Below are 19,161 nucleotides of genomic sequence, written 5' to 3' on the forward strand. Positions count from 1 at the left end.
CTCCATTTCTTTCAATATTACCTTACTATGTCAACATGCTTCCACCAATGATCATCGAGCACAGAAAATTATGTCAAACCATATGTTCTTCACAGCAATATTGTTGTAAAAATTAGATGTGGTTTTCAAATTAGGCTTATCCTTTCCCATACTTCTTGGCAACTGAATTGAGCACAAGTCTAGAAGAACCCTTGACTGTATGTTTGAATTGTGTTACTTTATGTGATGTCAGGAGTTCCCTCGGTATGTACTGAGAAAAATGTGGAGGCAGTTGTGGGAAACTCAATGTACCCTTTACTTGGGCACAAGTTGCCCCCCTCTGCCAAAGCACTGGATGTCAAATGCTTTCTATCTTTTAATGACTGCGCTTCATCAAAGCATAACCACAATGTGGTGCCAAGTCAAAATATTCTATTTTATAGACAAGAAAGCTCTTTAATATGAATTCCATTTTATTTATACAGATACTTTACTTATAATAACCCAATGGTCTTTAATTTTATTGAAAAGAAGTTTATACTGATTATATTAGTGCCAATACACATTCTTTCAAATAAAAAAGAACACGTTTTATTCAGATTAACTGTAATAACTGAGCAAATATAAAATATTTTAAGTACTTTCCATTAAAAAAATTTAATGTTTAGAAGAAAAAAAATCAAATAATGTAATTCAAATACTTTTTATAAAAGATAAGATAGGCTTTGTACTGGCAACAGTTATAAACATTAGGAAAAAAACTACTCAGCTCAGTTACCTGCGGAAGAAATTAAATTTTAAATCTGATAGTCATCTCAGAATTAAAAGGCTTATATAATCTGTATTTCTTAAAACTATCCTTTTGGCCTGACCTGTGGTGGTGCAGTAGATAAAGTGTCAACCTGGAACACTGAGGTCATGGATTCGAAACCCTGGGCTTACCTGGTCAAGGCACATATGGGAGTTGATGCTTCCTGCTCCTCCCCCTACCTTCTCTCTCTCTCTCCTCTCTCTCTTAAAATGAATAAATAAAATCTAAAAATAAAAAACCAAACTATCCTTTGGAAGCACTCAAATGTACTAACCCCTAACACAGCAGCAGAAAGAAACTTCTGATTTTGAGTTAAAAATATGTTAGTGCTGATACTAAATTAGAGCTGCATGAACTTGGACTTCCACACTCCACGACTCTCAGGAGCAATCTACTCATTGAAGAGAGCAGATACACAAAGCTGCAGCATTTTATGAGGTTTTACATGGTCACAGGTGTCATACAGTGACTTAATATTCACTGAGTTGAACTGAATTACAGAAGTCAATAAAACTTTCCATTTGAAATCTCTCCTTCTTTCTATTGCTCAGCCAAGATAAAAGTATCTGATAGAGCAAAAGTACTCATGGCTTATAAAGGGAGATGGGTTCTTAAGGAAAATAAAAAACATGAGGTCCTATCAATCCAGAAACTAGCACAAAAGATAGACTCAGCTTAAATCTTTTATTTTATATTCCCCATTAGCTTGAGGGGAGAAAATTACATTGTCCCTACACCTGACTAAAATCAGGAACGGTATCATTATTAGGCTGGCTTTGCCACTTCATAAACGCATGGCCCTAAACAAGTCATTTAACCTCATACTCAGCTCCCAAATCTGTACAATGAGGCTAATATCCAATTCAGTACTTGTGAGGATTAAACAGAATAATAATATAAAGTGCTTAGGATATATAATTGCTTATTAAATATTAGTTATTATTAATATTTTTACTACTATTATATTCCTTTGAGGCCACAAGATTTAGGTTAAAAAAAGTCATGAAAAAGGAAAAAAAAAGTCATGACTTTACTTAGGACTGCTTTTTGGACCTTTATTAGTAGATTAATATAGTTAAAACAGCAATCCCGGCCCTGGCCGGTTTGCTCAGTGGTAGAGCGTCAGCCTGGCGTGTGGAAGTCCCAGGTTCTATTCCTGGCTAGGGTACACAGGAGAAGCGCCCATCTGCTTCTCCACCCCTCCCCCTCTCCTTCCTCTCTGTTTCTCTCTTCCCCTCCCGCAGCCAAGGCTCCATTGGAGCAAAGATGGCCCGGGCGCTGAGGATGGCTCCGTGGCCTCTGCCTTAGGCGCTAGAGTGGCTCTGGTCGCAACAGAGCAACGCCCCGGATGGGCAGAGCATCGCCCCCTGGTGGGCGTGCCAGGTGGATCCTGGTCAGGCACATGCGGGAGTCAGTCTGACTGCCTCCCCGTTTCCAGTTTCAGAAAAATACAAAAAAAAAAACCCTAAAAAACAGCAATCCCTTAAAACACTGACTTTAGATGCTATTTTAGTATATGTACTTAATGGAAATATTTATATAGATATACTACTTTAATTAGGTTCTGTGTTTCTGGTGCCTTTTGGAGAATGTATTACTCTAACACCTAGTACTGTAGTATTATAAAATTCTAAATTTTTCCTGTTTAAATAATCACATCAAGGGAAAAACAATCTAAGGTTATAGATCCTGAGAAACCTAGTGTATTTGGAGTTGAAGGACTAATTGGACTACATTTTGGCAGTTTATATTAACTGCCAGATGGAGAATCAAGTTGGCTTTAGCATTTTCAAAATGCTTTAAGATTGGTGGCAGAACTTCTAAATATTTGCTGTTTGACTAAACTTGTCTAACTGTGTTATCACAGAATAAATATTGAAGTCATAATAGTTTCCGTTCCCTTAACTAAGATGAAGGAATCGTTTCTGGGATGAATGGATGTTGTATTTAATTTTAAATCACAGTCTCAGGTAAGTCACATATAAAGTTTTCTATAATAACCTAGAATAATCATTGTCTGTGAAGGAGTTTTGCATTTGCTTTTTAATACAAAATGGAATGGTTTATTCAGAACTCAATCCCTAGGAAAAAGAAAAAAATCTGACAGACTGGAAGAACATAAAGCTACTATCAGTATTTTTCCCATTTCCACATAGCTAAAAAATTTGCATCAGCAAGCAACAGATGGCCTAATGTTATCTGCTGTACTTAGACTTTCAGTAATCTCTCGCCCCCTCAAGGCTAAAAAACAGCTTATCTGGGATCTAATATATAACATCTCACTGAATTTATATCATACTTGCATGCAAAACAGGCACCTTAGCCAAAACCAGGTTTCAGTTACCTCCATAGTGATCAAATTATACAATCACACCATGAGATTTGTTTGTAAATGTAATTAAAAGTTTAACTCACAATTGTAGACAATTTATTTCTTGTCAGTGTTTTAACCAGAACTGGTATCTATGAAATAATTCAAGTTTTATGCACTTTAAAATCAAAAGAAAAAATACTACTATAATAACATTATTGTTTATGCTATCTAATTTATTAAAATTCTTGATTTCTTTACCTGTACTCCTAGTTTTTTTTTTAAAGAGCTAATCCTATGATTCATTTATTCAATCAACAACCACCTACTATATACAAGGTACTATGCCAGGCACTGGGACAAAGCCCTCATCTACAAGGAACTTACATTATGAGAAGATAGCCAATAATTAATTATAAAATAAATTACAACTGGAATAAGTATTAACTAAAATATGCAACAGGAAAATGACATAGATTTAAAATAAAGACATAAATATTAGATGGTCCTTACAGGTGAAATAAAGATTATAATTCTCCTCTCTGGAATAAGATATTTTTATTTCTAAAAAACTATTTATGGGCCCTGACCGATTGGCTCAGCGGTAGATCGTTGGCCAGCATATGGAATTCCCGGGTTTGATTTCCGGTCAGGGCACACAGGAGAGGTGCCCATCTACTTCTCCACCCCTCCCCCTCTCCTTCCTCTCTATCTCTCTCTGCCCCTCTCACAGCCAAGGCTCCATTGGAGCAAAGTTGGCCCGGGCGCTGAGGATGGCTCTGTGGCCTCTGCCTCAGGCACTAGAATGGCTCTGGTTGCAACAGAGCAACGCTCCAGATGGGCAGAGCATCGCCCCCTGGTGGGCATGCCAGGTGGATCCCAGTTGGATGCATGCGGGAGTCTGTCTCCCTGCTTCTAACTTCAGAAATATACCTCCCCCAAAAAAGAACTATTTATGAAACACCAACATTTTAAAGGTGAAAAGTTAAAATATACACTAACTAAAATGAATTCATTATATTCCTCTGCAATTCATAAAATTACATGGAGATCATATAAAAACAATTAACTCTCAACACACATTTTTTTCTTGTACCTCCATCTCCAGGCCTCCAGGCATTTCCTTCAGAGCACCCGCTCCCTTGCATTCTCCAACCTACTTCTCTGCCATCTCACTCCCTAACTAGGAGAGAGCCACCCAACACTACTTAGTCCCACTTTACAATGAGTTATTCCTCAGTAAAGGGCAAATTTCTATTCCAACTTTTCTGACCCTTTATAACCCCTATAAATGGGGGGGGGGGGGGCAAGGAGGATTTGTTTTATCTACCAAAACAACCCGAAAGATAATTCATCTCTTATATAAAGTCAGTTTTCCCCCATAATCCTAATTATTTAGCAACAATTCAGTCACATTTTCTTAATTGGTCTAATAACCTAGTATTCCTCCTCCAATATTTAAACAATAGATCAAGACACAATTAACAACAGCCATAGTGTTCATTTAATCGTTCAGTCAATAATTATTTATTGGACATTTAGTCTGCACAAGGAAGCACTGTCCAAAAGAACTTTGTGCAGTGATGATAATGTTTGATATTTATGCTATCCAATACGGTAGCCATTAGCCACATGTGGCTATGAATTATTTGAAATGTGGCCAGTGTGACTGAGGAACTGAATATTTAATTTAATCTGATTCAGAATAATTTAAATACGGAATTAGATAAGACACACTGACCAGTGGTTATATTGAACAGAGTAGGTCTAAGGCAAATCTTTTGCTCTAGGCCTTTAAGTGCCGTAATGCAGCTTAACAAACCTGCCAAAGACAGCGTGACTATTTAGAAAGTGGCTAATGTATATATAATTTGTTTTATTCTGACTGTAGCACTATATTGAAACTAACTTTCCTGAGAAATCATAAAATTCTAGAGGGATGATAGTCCAGCTCCACTGAACAAAAAAAAACGAAGGCCCAAAAGTATAAATAACTTACTCAAGAAAATACAGTAATTCATTAGAGGAAGAAACGGACTAGAATCCTATTTAGGAAAACCAATATATTCAGATATTTCCTCTAGGAATCTCCTTCTACTACTGTAAATAACAATAATGATATAGATACTCATATATGTAAAAGACAAGAACCATACCGATGTACTGGCTGTAGCACCCTGGAATGTTGTAGGTATATTGTCCTGTAAATCATTTAATGAAAAAGAGTGGTTTAAGTCCGACTCAGCAGTAGTCTTTCCAGATGAATTGACTTCTGCCTATAAAAAAAGATAATACCCAAGAGCAGTGTTACAAGAGGAAATGTACATAATAATCCACAACCTACTAAATTTCCTTTCTTAGGTTTATTTTAATTGTTATTTTAATATCAACATCTATCAGTTACACAGTGAGAACTCATGTCCAACACTATGCTGGGCATTAGGAAGACGCACAGACAATCCCTGTTCTCAAGGAGACATTACTTGGTGAGGGACAAAAGTAACACCCAAGGTTCACAATCCACAATTCCAACAATCTCTAATAAAGTTTTTTGTAATTTTCAGGCAAAGCCTGACATGTGAAGCTATTAACAGTCTTTATTCCACATTAGTGTAGATATTCCTAGGTTTGCTAATAAAATTTAATGAATTTGATTATAGGGTGCTGCCCCAGTTCCCACTATGAATGTTAATATATGGTTTATGTTTGATATTTTCTAAAATCTGAAATTCTGAAGCACAAAACACATCTGGCCCTAAGATGTTCAGAGAAGCAATTTTATATGCAATAAGAATATTTTGGAGAAAGAAAATCACCAATATTTATTAAGCTTCTCCTCTTTCAGAAACCATAAAAGAAAATATTTCTCCCAAGAACTAGACCTTGGAATGACAGACAGGATACAAAGAGGTAGAGAAGAGGGAGGGGTTAACATGTTGCTTAATGCAGATTAACAATTTTTATGGAGCTAATTCAATTACAGAAGCATTTATATGTCTGGGTAAAATATATGCAGAATAAAAAGGATATAAGGAAAATAAATATGCCAAAATAATAACAGCAGTTATTTCTTGGAACTGCGATTATATGATTGTTATTTTCTTACTGCTTATCTATATTTTCTTTAATAATAGCTAAAACTTATTAAGCACCAGGGATAGTTCTAAATACAATACATATACGTGAGTATTAACTCACTTAATCCTCATAAGAATCCCACAAGATAAACCCTGGCTGGATAACTCAGTTGGTAGGAGCATCGATCATTCTATCAGGCAAAGGTTGTAGGTTTGATCCCTGGTCAGGGCACATATAGGAACAGATCAGTGTTTCTGTCTCTCTCCCTTCTTCTCTCACTAAAATCAATAAATAAATTTTAAAAAAATAAATTAATAAATTAAATAAGCCTGGCCTGTCTGTGGTGGCGCAGTGGATAAAGTGTCAGCCCAAAACACTGAGGTCACCAGTTTGAAACACCAGGCTTGCCTGGTAAAGGCACATATGGGAATTGATGCTTCCTACTCCTCCACTCCTTTTCTCTCCCTTCTCTCTCTCTCTCCCCTCTCTAAAATGAATAAGTAAAATCTTAAAATATAAATTATTAAATAAAATAAAAGGAATCCCACAAGATAAGAACTGTTACTATTTACAGGTGAGAAAAAGGGAAAAAATGGTTAACCAATATATCTGATATCTTATTATTAATAAGCAAAAAAGCTAGGATTTGAACCCTGGCACTATATACCAGAGTTTAAGCTTTTAACCACAATGCTATATAACGCCTTTGTAAATGCATATTAGTTCTATAAGTAAAAAATTAATTGTAAAAACCTTATTGCAGTAAGACTAGATTTTACTTCTAAAAGTAAATAAAAGGGCTACAAAATTTGAATTTATTTATCAATTTAGAGTACCTTAAAACTGATTTGTCTAGCCAATTCCTTGGCTTCTTGGTCAGCCTTGCTTGAATCACTTCCAGATTTTAAAGGCAACAGGACATCCTTCATGGTGCAGCCACATCCCTCACAACAAAAATCTTGTGATCTGGTAGGAAAAAAAATTTTTAATGAGTACAAATCAAATATGTGAATGTTAATTCAAGACACTCAAATAATGAATGATTAAATTTAAAAGAAAAGAACACTGGATAATTCCGCATCAATTTACACATAAATTAGACAATTATGATAATAATTATAGCTCTAAGACATGTACACAAATTAGGTTGGTATAAAAAAATTCACATCAATTGTCTCAATATTTTAAAATACCTAATATTAAAATCCAGGCTTAGATTTCATTTCCCCAATATATTATTTAAAGGAAAATAATTATGCTTTAGATTTATATGACAAAAAGATATAAATTGTCTAACTACACTGTCCTCCCAATCACACATAACAAACCTATGTTAAGCCCCTGAAAAGTCCATTATAAAGCTCAAATTATTTTTAACAAAAATATATAAAACAGTAAAGAAGCCAATTTAAAAAGAATTTATAGATATTTCCAGGAAAAAAAAACCCTCACAAATCATATTAATCTAAATAGCAGTACAACCTGAAAGACAAAAACTCGTGGAAAACCCAGACTTAAATGTATCACTGATTATATTAAATAGGTACTCAAAGTAACCTATTAACTAGACTTTCATAAGATTTCATTGTTTTTCATGTTTTCATTTTTTCCTTTGTGATCCAGATATATCCAAAAAGTACCCTAAAGCTCATAAGAGTGCTGAGGATTTGTATAATTAGAAGTAAATATGTATAATAGGTAAAAATATATATCATTAAACTGCTCAATTTCCTTTTAAGAAACATTTTTCTGTGCATCTAGTTCAACACTGAAGACTTGTCTTGAAGAGCATGCCACTTAAATTTATTAAATAGCTTCGTATAAACAAATATGTCAAAGTAGTATTATTTATTAACGAATAGTTTTGTTTCACCAGAAGCAGCATTCCTATCCATATCCTTTTGATAATCAGCTGTATCCAAATTATCTGCCTTAAAATGTGTCCACTTTTAACTGAGAAGTCAGAAAAAATTTAAAGGAGAATATTTACTTTGGATATATCAATTTACCCACAATAAAAGTTAATTTACCATGGTTAAATGCAAAATCGGGTTTTTTTAAAAGCCTTTAGTACAGACTAAGAACCTAGAATATATGCACTGACAAGTCTAGAACAAAAGACCAAACTTACTTTTTAGCTTGTACATGAAATTAACTGAATAAAAGTGCCAATATAGAAAGCCAACATAAAAAATCAAATAATGCCTGACCAGGTGGTGGTGCAGTGGATAGAGCGTTGGACTGGGATGTGGAGGACCCAGGTTCGAGACCTCAAGGTCACCAGCTTGAGCATGGGCTCCTCTGGCTTGAGCAAAAAGCTCACCAGCTTGGACCCAAGGTCGCTGGCTCAAGCAAGGGGTTACTCAGTCTGCTGAAGGTCCACGGTCAAGGCACATATGAGAAAGCAATCAATGAACTACGGTGTCGCAACGAAAAACTGATGATTGATGCTTCTCATTTCTCTCCATTCCTGTCTGTCTGTCCCTATTTATCCCCTCTCTGACTCTCTCTCTGTCCCTGTAAAAAAGAAAATAATAATCAAATAAAACAAGTATCACATATTCAAAAATACGTATTAAAATTTGTGAATGGTAGCTGCAAGTAAGGTTATATCCCCAGTACTTAGGAATAAGGTTTAAAAAGAAAAGTTACTGATGAAATTAGGAAGTCTACCAAATCTTCCAGACACTAAAATCTCTGATTTAACAAACATCAGTAGAGGGCCTATTCTGAACTGTGCTACGGTAAGATCTACTACGGGAGTGGGCAAAGGTAGGTTTATAGTCGTTCATATGGAACATAACACAATAATTAATAAATATTAATATAAAAACAAACTGTTTCATATACTCCTAACTGTAAACCTATTTTGTCCACCCCTGTACAATTTAACTCATAAAGTATGTTTGAAGAGGGGTGGGCAGCAGAGTGCAGAACAGGAAAATGATCAAAAATCAAGACTTAGTCTTAGCACTACTCAAAGGAGAGAATAATCGAAATCTAACGAATAATCTGGGTTATACAGACAGATGAACCTGGAAAACACTGAAAATGCAATACCACTGAGAAACCACAACTTAATAAAATCTCCTTTTCTTTACTCCAGATCATTCATTGAGCACTTACTATGCGCCAGATGCTATAGACACAAAGACAGATTTCCTCTTTGCCCTCAAGGAGTTTTTAATCTTGTGGAATGCTACATATAAATAATGTGTCCAGTTCTCCTCCACCTATAATAATGTCCAAGTGGAGACAATGACCTGTACTGTTTTCTAGGAGAAGATATCAACTACTTTCTAAAACCACTTTCTTTAGATTCTGACTCTGGTCGACCCTGAGTAAATTGGTACAATTAAATTTCTAACATAGCAAAACTAAGGAACCTGTAGCAATGATAATTCACAAAGTAAGACAAAGAGCCCATTTCCCAATAGCCATTTCCCAGAATAATATTGGGGTCTTAACAAAGAATGAAATGCAAAACTTACTTTTTGGCAAGTGCTCTTCTTTCCTCAGGTGTGTAATCTAGAGAACCTATGGCTCCCTCTCCTTTTGTTGGCATAAACCCAATGATGGCTAATAATGCTGTTCTTACTGAAATAAAAAGTAAACATCAATCTAAATTGCTTTGTAAAAGGATATGGATTTACTCTGGAAAGAGAAAAAGACTCAGGCTTTCAGTGAGGAGGTACAGGTAGGAGGGTTGCAGTAAAATAATAGCCAAAATCTAGATAAGGAAAAGCAGTTTTATCATTTATTAAATAATATTAAATTATTTAACAAAAACAGATTCAACCTCAAGAAGGTATTATACTTTATAATTACGAACTGACTAAAGTTATATAAGATATATTCACTTTAAATTAGTACTCACTACTCCATGAAGGCTGCCAAGTTTCAGGATGATGTCCTGAGATGCTCAAACAGATTTTCTTGCCTACTTCAAATCGTCCATTAGCCTTAGGAATAAATAAGGCATTTAAAAATTATAGATGTGTTTAATGTTTTATACTTCACAAGTATAAATATATTTTACAGATACTCCACAAATATTTCTTGGATTCTGAATAAATAATACAAGCTGTTTTTAGAAGTTATAGCTCCTTCCTGAAACTGAATTATACAAATTCTATCTAAATAATTGGTATATAAAAATGTCCTGATGTACTTTTCTGTGCTTAGTATGGTGCTAGGCTCTGTAAAGAATCTAAAAAAAGACATACAGAGACTAGGATAAAACCTAAGAACTTTGTTTCACCTAACCAGATATTGGTGAGAAGGATGGGAGTGATTTTCAGAAGGATGATACAATTTCATAAGATAGAGACACAAAGGAGGAAGATCAGAGGCAATGATTTCAGTTTTGAACATGAATCTAGTTTTCTTGGTGAAGAGCTATTGATGATGTCTAGCAGGCAGAAATATATAGATGGTGATATCAAAAGAAGATATACATTTTTGATATCAGAAGATATACCTGACTTTGCAGAGGTATCACTGAAGCCATTTCATAGAAATAAGAAAAAACAGTTGAAGTCTGAACTTGTAGAATATCCACACTTAGGGGAAGGGGAAAGAAGAAGAGGAATGAAGTTAGAATATATGCTTCATATGGGCAGAAAATTTGACTTATTCTCTGCAACACCCACAGGGTAAATGACACGTGTTTTAATAAATATCTGTTGAATGAAGGTTGGAAAACAGAGGGAAGTTTTCAAAAGAGAGGAAGTGAACCAGAAAGAGCAAATATTGAAAATCAGGAGGGCAGCCACTGTGCTAAATATGACCGTATCATTGGTTAACTCTTGCAATATTTCTGTACTTGCTGGTCAACAGCTGCTGCTCCAACTATCCACCACCACCAGTTTCCCCATACACCAGCCCCTCCCCATCTATCACTTGGCTCTCCCCAAGATCTAGCAAATGAAACTTCCTCCTAACACAGTAGGGTCCCTTTGGGACCCTGCTCCAGCCCTACTGCCAACACTAACAATTCTAATTATTACCTAATATTTGTTAAGGAGCTTCTATATGCGAGGAACTTTATAAAGTATGATTATATTTACCATACACAACCCCTTGGACAGAAGAAAAAACTAAATTTCGAAGAGATTATGTAGCCTGCCTGTGATAAACTAGAAACAGCACTGGTCAGAATCCAGGTTTACTGGCTCTAAAAACTAATGCTCATTCCACTAAAACAAATACAGATAAAAAAACAGCATTAACTGGGTGTGTATTAATGAATACCCTTTGTTTCACTGTTTTCTATCTGTGCGTGTCAGATGTATAACTTAGATGGAATAGAATCAAGACTGAGAAGAGGCGGCGGGATTTCTCAAACTGGTCTTTGAGATTAGTGCAGTGAGCATGTGTGGAAATCAGACTGCAGCAGGTAAATAAAAGTAAAGGTGCCTTGAAGGTTAACAAAGAAAAAACAAGACAACATAAAATGGTAACCAGAGAAACAGAAAAATTTTTATGTTTTGTTTGCTTTTGTCAAGGCTGGGGATAATTAAACACACTTAAAAATAAAAGAAAATCAGGAAAGGAAACCTTAAAAATTAAAACAGGAATTTACTGATGGAACATATCCCAGAAAAGAGAAGAGAAAATTGGATTAATAGTTTTCCTTCACATGGAGATAGAATATGTCAACATAGAGAGAAATTCTAAGATATAAATAGTAATATAGCAAAGATTTATGGAGGACTCTATGTAACCTACTCTATGAGCTACATATAAAAATAAGGAAACTGAGGAACAGAGTGTAAGAAAAGTGACAGGTTAAAGGAGATGATATGATTAAGAGGTATAATAACATTAACTAAGCTTTACTGGGGACCTACCATGTGCCAGACACTGTACCTAGTATTTTGCATATATTAATTCTTTGAATTCTAACAACCACACTATAATAATTTACATTTATTAGCATTGATAATTTCTTTAAATTATTTTTTTGGGGAGAAAATTATAATATCAAGAACTGGCTCCCAAAAGCAAAATTATAAATGTTCCACTTCTTTATTTTTAAGATTTTTTAACTTTCTTTGTTTTATTTATTTATTTATTTATTTTAGAGAGAGAAACATCGATTTGTTGTTCTATTTATGCATTCAATAGTTGATTCTTGTATGTGCCTTGACTGGGGATCGAACCCAAAACTTTGTTGTATCAGGACAACGCTGCAACCACCTAGACTAACTTCCAGGGCCACTTTATTTCTTAATGTAAAGAAGTACATTGACCATATTTTGAAGCCACCATAAAGTGTTAAACCACAAGCATTCTAAAAAGCCAAGAATTCTTACCGTTAGAAGAATAATGCTTGGTGGTTTCATAGGATACTCTGGTGGCAGTACTATTCGTCCATGATAAACTCCTCCATCAAAATCAGAATCTGGGGGCCCCCGAACTGTGAAGTGCCATTCAAAAAGGTTATCCTGAACAAAAACAATATCCAACAAGGAATCAGTAACATTGAAAGTTTGTTCTTAATAATGACTATTAAAATATTGAGTGAGAAAAGTTAATTATATTACTAGAACAGTTTCTAATGCACAAAATGTCTCAAATATAAAATTTATAATTACAAGCTATTTAATCTAGTTTTCATGTCCCACAATAGCTAAATCGTTTTTTAAAATGCATTTTAAAAGATCTAAGCATTGTTATGTATTCATAAATAAGATTATAAATTTAACCTAGAAATTAGTCCTTGAATATTAATTAGTGATAATTATTATACAGATGATCCTTGAACAAGATGAATTTGAATTGCACGGGTCCACTTATACTTGAATTTTTTTCAATAAATATGTATAGTACTGTATATGTATTTTCATTATGATTTTTTTTTTTCAAAGATTTCACTGGGGAACAAAATTTTGTTGCATCCACAAAAACACTCGTTCTTACCTAATCGAGTGTGCTGATCTCAAATCTGACATTAGTTTTTCTCTGTAAACTACAGTTGTTTTGCAATTCAAGATTTTAGGTTTTCATCTTATTGTAAAATTTTCAACATTTAGTTTAACCTAATGAAGTAGAATGTCTTCTTGGGCATCATCTTTGTGAAAATATGATAATTTATATAATGCAGTAAATACACTAATACAGTAAAAGATATGATTGCATCAGAATTTGTCTACAATTTCAAAATAGAACATATTAAAACACTTATTTTAATCATAAAATTTGCACAAAACTTATTTAAATTCTATTCAGGCAAAAATTGGCGTTTGTAGCTCTTGCGTTTGTGTACTTGTTGAGGACAATCTCATTTGATGCTCCAGCAGTAGTCTGCTCATCACTAACAGCTCCAAGATTTTTGGGAAACTTATCAAGGTGACTGTTCAGGAAGTGAATCTAATGCCCATGTTACATCCAATGTTGTGGAAAGCCAACAGCATCCTTTGAACCAGAAGTTCCCAGTTTTCTGCTTTTTGTTGCCAAGGAAGTTCTTTGTAACTGCCACAAAAGACTGCCATGCTGCTTTCTCCTCCTTATTCATCTTCCTGGCAAATTCTTCGTCATGTATGAGGGTTTGAATTTGAGGTCCAACAAATACACCTGCTTTTATCTTCTCAAAAGACAAGACAGGAAAAGCAGAAATAATATGCAGAAAGCATTTACTTTCTCTATTCAAAGCCTAAACAAACTGCTTCATTAAGCCAAGTTTGATGTGAAGTGGGGGAAAAATGATCCTGTCTCAATTAACTACAGGTTCATTCACAATATCTTGCATCCCTACTTCCAGAGCTTCACGTTTCGGCCACTCCTTCTGTATCCAGTGTTTCTCCCGAGCTCAGCTGTCCCACAAAAACAGAAAGCAAGAATACTTCGTGAAACCTCTCTGTTGTACTAGCAGGAAGTTTATCATTTTAAGATCCACACAAATAATCCAGTTATGCTCCTCATACTTCAGTAAGTCGAGGACAATTTTTATGTCATTATAATCTTCTCGCAGATGAACTGAATAACCAATTGGAACAGCTGCATAAACATTACCGTTGTGTAGGAGAACACATTTCAGACTCCTTTTAGAGCTATCAAGAAATAGCCGCCATTCTGTTAGACTGTAAGTGGTAACATCTAGCTGGCTGAGAAGACTACTGATATCATGACAGTAAACAAAGTGTTTGTCTTCAGAAAAAAAGTCTACAAAAATTTGTTCACACTTCCTGAAATGGGACACTTTAGCTGACCGGTGAAGTACATTCTTTTCTTGAAGCTTGGAGGTTAATAACCCACCTGCTTTCTTTGATAGGCCCAAATCTCTTACTAAGTCATTCAATTTGGGTTGGCTAAACTGCTGAGGGGTTAATGACTGCTTGGCATCAGAAGAAGACCCTTCAGATTCTACAACCATTTCCTCATGCATCTTATCAAAATACACTTGATCACCATGTTCACTTTCTTCATCCTTAGAAGAAACAAAACCATTGAAAACTGGAACTGGGAGTGTCTCAGAGTGTGGGATAGGTCATATTGCTGAAGGAATATTAGGATATGCGAACATATGCCGTTTTTTCTTGCTGATGCCCTTTGTATGGATCAGACAGAAATAACAGTCACTGCTGTGGTCCTTAGGTCCACGCCAAACCATGGGAATACCAAAAGGCATTCTTTGCGTTTTCCTTCTGTCCAGTCACAAAGCCTTTCTTCACAATTATGACATACAATATGAGGAGCCCAATTCTTGTCTTGATTGCCAAGGGGAACTTGAAAATAGGCAATATATGCACGTGTCACAAATGATGAAACATTGCGCCTTAAACTTTGAAGTATATATGAACAGCCACATATATAACAGAAGGTGTCAGGACTATTCTTACTTTTAAGCCTACTCGTGGAAGCTATGATTCAATTTTAAAACAAAATGAAAGGGTGTTTTTATCAGATAATTTTTTACATTTAAAAACAACTACAATTATGTAAAAGTGATGTTTGTAAAACATTAATTGCCTTGTGGTTATGTTCAATCCAAGAGTCATTACCCTTTAACTCCAATTTAAAAACCAATGCAGCCTGACCAGGTGGTGGCGCAGTGGATAGAGCGTCGGACTGGGATGCGGAAGGACCCAGGTTCAAGACCCCGAGGTTGCCAGCTTGAGCGCAGGCTCATCTGGCTTGAGCAAAGAGCTCACCAGCTTAGACCCAAGGTCGCTGGCTCCAGCAGGGGGTTACTCAGTCTGCTGAAGGCCCCCGGTCAAGGCACATGTGAGAAAGCAATCAATGAACAACTAAGAAGTCGCAAAGTGCAACGAGAAACTGATGATTGATGCTTCTCATCTCTCTCCGTTCCTGTCTGTCTGTCCCTGTCTATCTCTGCCTCTGTAAAAAAAATAAATAAAAATAAATAAAAATAAAAACCAATGCATGCCATTAACTGTAACAAAAAGAAATTAAAATTGCATAAAAACTAGAGCATACACCAAAAAACGGGTTTCAGATTCGGAATCAGTGATGCAGAAATATATAGAAACAGTTCTAAAACGTCATGCAACAGAAAATGAAAAATAAATTGTTCCCCAGTGTTTTACTTCTTGATTTTACAGAGGGTGAGGGAATGAGAAGTACAGTTGCTTCACTTTAGTTGTTCATTGCTTGCTTGTTGTATGTGCCTCCACCAGGCAAGCTCAGGGTTTCAAACCAGCGGCCTCATCGTTCCAGGTATATAGCTCTACCCACTGTACAACCACAGGACAGGCCCTACTGATTTTCTTTTTTTTTATTTTTTATTATTATTACTTTTTTTTACAGAGACAGAGAGGGAGTCAGAGTGAGGGATAGACAGAGACAGACAGACAGGAACGGAGAGATGAGAAGCATCAATCATTAGTTTTTCATTGCGCATTGCGACACCTTAGTTGTTCATCGATTGCTTTCTCATATGTGCCTTGACCGCGGGCCTTCAGCAGACTGAGTAACCCCTTGCTTGAGCCAGCGACCGTGGGTCCAAGCTGTTGAGCTTTTGCTCAAACCAGATGAGCTCACGCTCAAGCTGGCGACCTCCAGGTCTCGAACCTGGGTCTTCCACATCCCAGTCCAACGCTCTATCCACTGCGCCACCGCCTGGTCAGGCTGATTTTCTTAATATCATTTTATTTCCTCTAGTTTATTTTATTATAAGAAGAAAGTACATAATACATGTAACATAAAAAAAAATGTTAGTTGATTGTTCATGTTATCAGTAAGGCTTCCAGTCAACAGTAGGCTATATTAGTAGTAGTTAAATGTTTAGGGAGTCAAGTTATACACAGATTTTCAACTGCATAGGGCATGGGGCTCCAAACCCTGCGTTGTTCGAGTCTACTGTATAACCAAATAATAAAAATTTGAACTATTTTAACAGTCTTTAAAAATTATTCCTCATAGATACCTAACAGCCTCTTTATAAGTGACTAGTAATATTAATACATATACTATCAATATCATCTTACAGTTACTAAGTACTTTACAGTTTGCAAAACATTTGTGCAGATATTATTACATTTTATTCTCACTATTACCATGGAAACTAGACTGACTAGACATTTAAATACCCTCCTTTTACAGATGATAAGACTGAAGAGATGAAGAATCTTTACACAAAAAGCCCACACTTAGCTGCCAAGATCCCTCAAGGGGCTGTCTTCCAAATTGTACAAAGTATTGGGTTCTTTCCACTTCCTCTCCATCCCTCAGATTTAGGACCTAAAGCCAATTTAGCATCTGAGACCCATTTTATGAGACCAGAAATCTGTTTCTTCTAAAATGCCTGATTTTCAATGGCTAATGAAACAATCAGGAAATACTGGGAGTAAAATATATTAATAAACCACATCAACACATCTGCAAGGCAATGATAAAAAACAATTTTAAGAAATTTGTTTAAAATATTAAAATCCATATGTAGATGACAGAGACAGAAACTAACCTCTAAAGGCTGCGCGTGGTAATGATCTGTTGGATCTTTTAATTCTGCCGCTTCCTTCATTAAACGTTTAACAGCTAAAATAAAATTCATAAGATAGAGACATTTAAAACATACTTTACCAAGTGTTTAGCACAAATTAACAAACCTAACAAAAAAGTTTCTATGTTAACAAAACATGTACAGAAGGCTGATTCAACTGAATATACGGTAAAATTTAATTATGTGATTAATAGTAATAATTAGAGGGGAGAGGAAACAGTAGCTAAGCATTGGCAGGGTTATATACTACATTAAATATATAGGTAAGTTTTATAAAGATATTATTTTTATTCAGTAAGTACTTACATACACTTCCTAGTAGCACTCAAAATCCCTATTTTCCAGACAAAGAAACTTGTCCAAGGTCACACATTAGTAAATGACAGAGCTGGAATTCCAACACAGGGAATACACTTCTACCACGTTAAAATGCCTACAGTAACAAAAAACATGCCCTCTGTAACTCATGCTAATGAATAGTAAATCCCCTTATATTTTCAACCTCTTGAAACTTTCCACCCAGTATATTACGTTAACTTAATGGAACTCCAGAAGTCACTGAACTCTATAGCCTTAACTGATTTCCTTTTTGAAATGATTCTTCAGCTTAATTAAAACCTCCAATCCGCCCTGGCCAATTGGCTCAGTGGTAAAGCGTCAGCCTGGCATGCAGGAGTCCTGGGTTCGATTCCTGGCCAGGGCACACAGGAGATTCTCCACCCATCCCCCTCTTCTTCCTCTCTGTCTCTCTCTTCTCCTCCCGCAGCCAAGGCTCCATTGGAGCAAAGTTGGCCCGGGCGCTGAGGATGGATCTATGGCCTCTGCCTCAGGCGCTAGAATGGCTCTGGTTGCAACAGAGCGGTACCCCAGATGAGCAGAGCATCGCCCCCTGGTGGGCATGCCGGGTGGATCCTGGTGGGGCGCATGTGGGAGTCTGTCTGACTGCCTCCTCGTTTCCAACTTCAGAAAAATACAAAGAACACCTCCAATCCACTGACCCCACAACTTTCTTTACCCCACCTATCCCTATATTCACTTTCCTCTTTACCCCCACTCTTGACTCTAGAGGCTCCTCTTTCATACTTCTCCAAGAAAATTCATTTCTAGCTGACCCAACCCAACCATCTTCTTATTTGGTGTCTATACCCAAAATGCTGAGCATTACTGAAGGAGGATATAAAAAAAAAGTTATTAGCAACAATTTCCATTGCGACACAATGCCATCCAATGTTTTCATATTTTGCTAGTAAGCCCACTGGCCCAGCACCCTAACTTATTTCACACTTATTTACTCACATCTCATCTCTCTTCATCCTCTTTCAGTTAATGGCACAGCCTCTTATTTCCATGATAAATGACCTTTAGCAGCCAATCACAATCAACAATCCTATCTGTATCTGTACCCTCTTTCCATTCCCATTTGCTCTCAAAGGTCAGTCCTTTTATCTCAGCCCCTCCCACCTCAAGCTCCACGTGCTAAAAAATGTCCGGACTTTTGCATAAAATTTAATGTTAATCAAGGGTTCCTAAGGTAAAAAAAGAAGTTATTAAGTCACTATCCTATTCCATAATTATTAATATTCTTCCACCTCCTACTCTCAAATAGGCCCCTACAGACAGAGACTTTGTTCACTTGATCATCACATATTTATTATTGAGCTCATATTTATTATTGAGCACTGAATCTACAACCAAAATAAAATAGTTTCTGTTATCAAGGAGCTTATAGTCTTGGGGGGGGGGTTTAAATATAAAACAGTTTGATAAATGCTATTTTAGAAATAGTGTATATTGAAATGCTCTTTCCACAAGTTCTAGACACTCCATTTCTCTCTACTCCCAGAACTTCCTACATACCGGTTCCTCAGCTTGTAATGCTGCTCCCATCCCCAACCCTACCTCATCCTCTAGACTGGCTTTAAGTAGCTTCCAAACCTTTAAGTAGCTTCCTCAGGAAAGTGTCTTTGACGCCTTCCCTTGTCCACCTGGAGAGGAGCAACTAGAGATTCCCATCTG

The 19,161-nt window shown here is 36.1% G+C and overlaps 1 protein-coding gene across 3 annotated transcripts in view; it reads right to left on the reverse strand.

Moving 5' to 3' along the window:
- Positions 1 to 19,161, reverse strand: part of UBE2J1 (ubiquitin conjugating enzyme E2 J1) — a 29,985-nt gene that overhangs the window by 4,337 nt on the left and 6,487 nt on the right. Inside the window, exons 2-9 of one of the 3 annotated variants that reach the window (XM_066254261.1) lie at positions 17,452 to 17,578; positions 17,107 to 17,180; positions 12,497 to 12,628; positions 10,057 to 10,141; positions 9,671 to 9,776; positions 7,016 to 7,145; positions 5,258 to 5,377; positions 3,206 to 3,253 (exon numbers count right to left, since the gene is read on the reverse strand). In XM_066254261.1, coding sequence (XP_066110358.1) covers positions 3,206 to 3,253; positions 5,258 to 5,377; positions 7,016 to 7,145; positions 9,671 to 9,776; positions 10,057 to 10,141; positions 12,497 to 12,628; positions 17,107 to 17,166 — 681 coding nt within the window. In that variant the 5' untranslated portion in view covers positions 17,167 to 17,180; positions 17,452 to 17,578. The remainder of the gene's footprint in view (positions 1 to 3,205; positions 3,254 to 5,257; positions 5,378 to 7,015; positions 7,146 to 9,670; positions 9,777 to 10,056; positions 10,142 to 12,496; positions 12,629 to 17,106; positions 17,181 to 17,451; positions 17,579 to 19,161) is intronic. The other 2 variants (XM_066254260.1, XM_066254262.1) reach the window with 2 other exon arrangements.

The sequence above is a fragment of the Saccopteryx bilineata genome, chromosome 1, assembly GCF_036850765.1.
Source record: "Saccopteryx bilineata isolate mSacBil1 chromosome 1, mSacBil1_pri_phased_curated, whole genome shotgun sequence".
NCBI classification, from domain to species: domain Eukaryota; kingdom Metazoa; phylum Chordata; class Mammalia; order Chiroptera; family Emballonuridae; genus Saccopteryx; species Saccopteryx bilineata.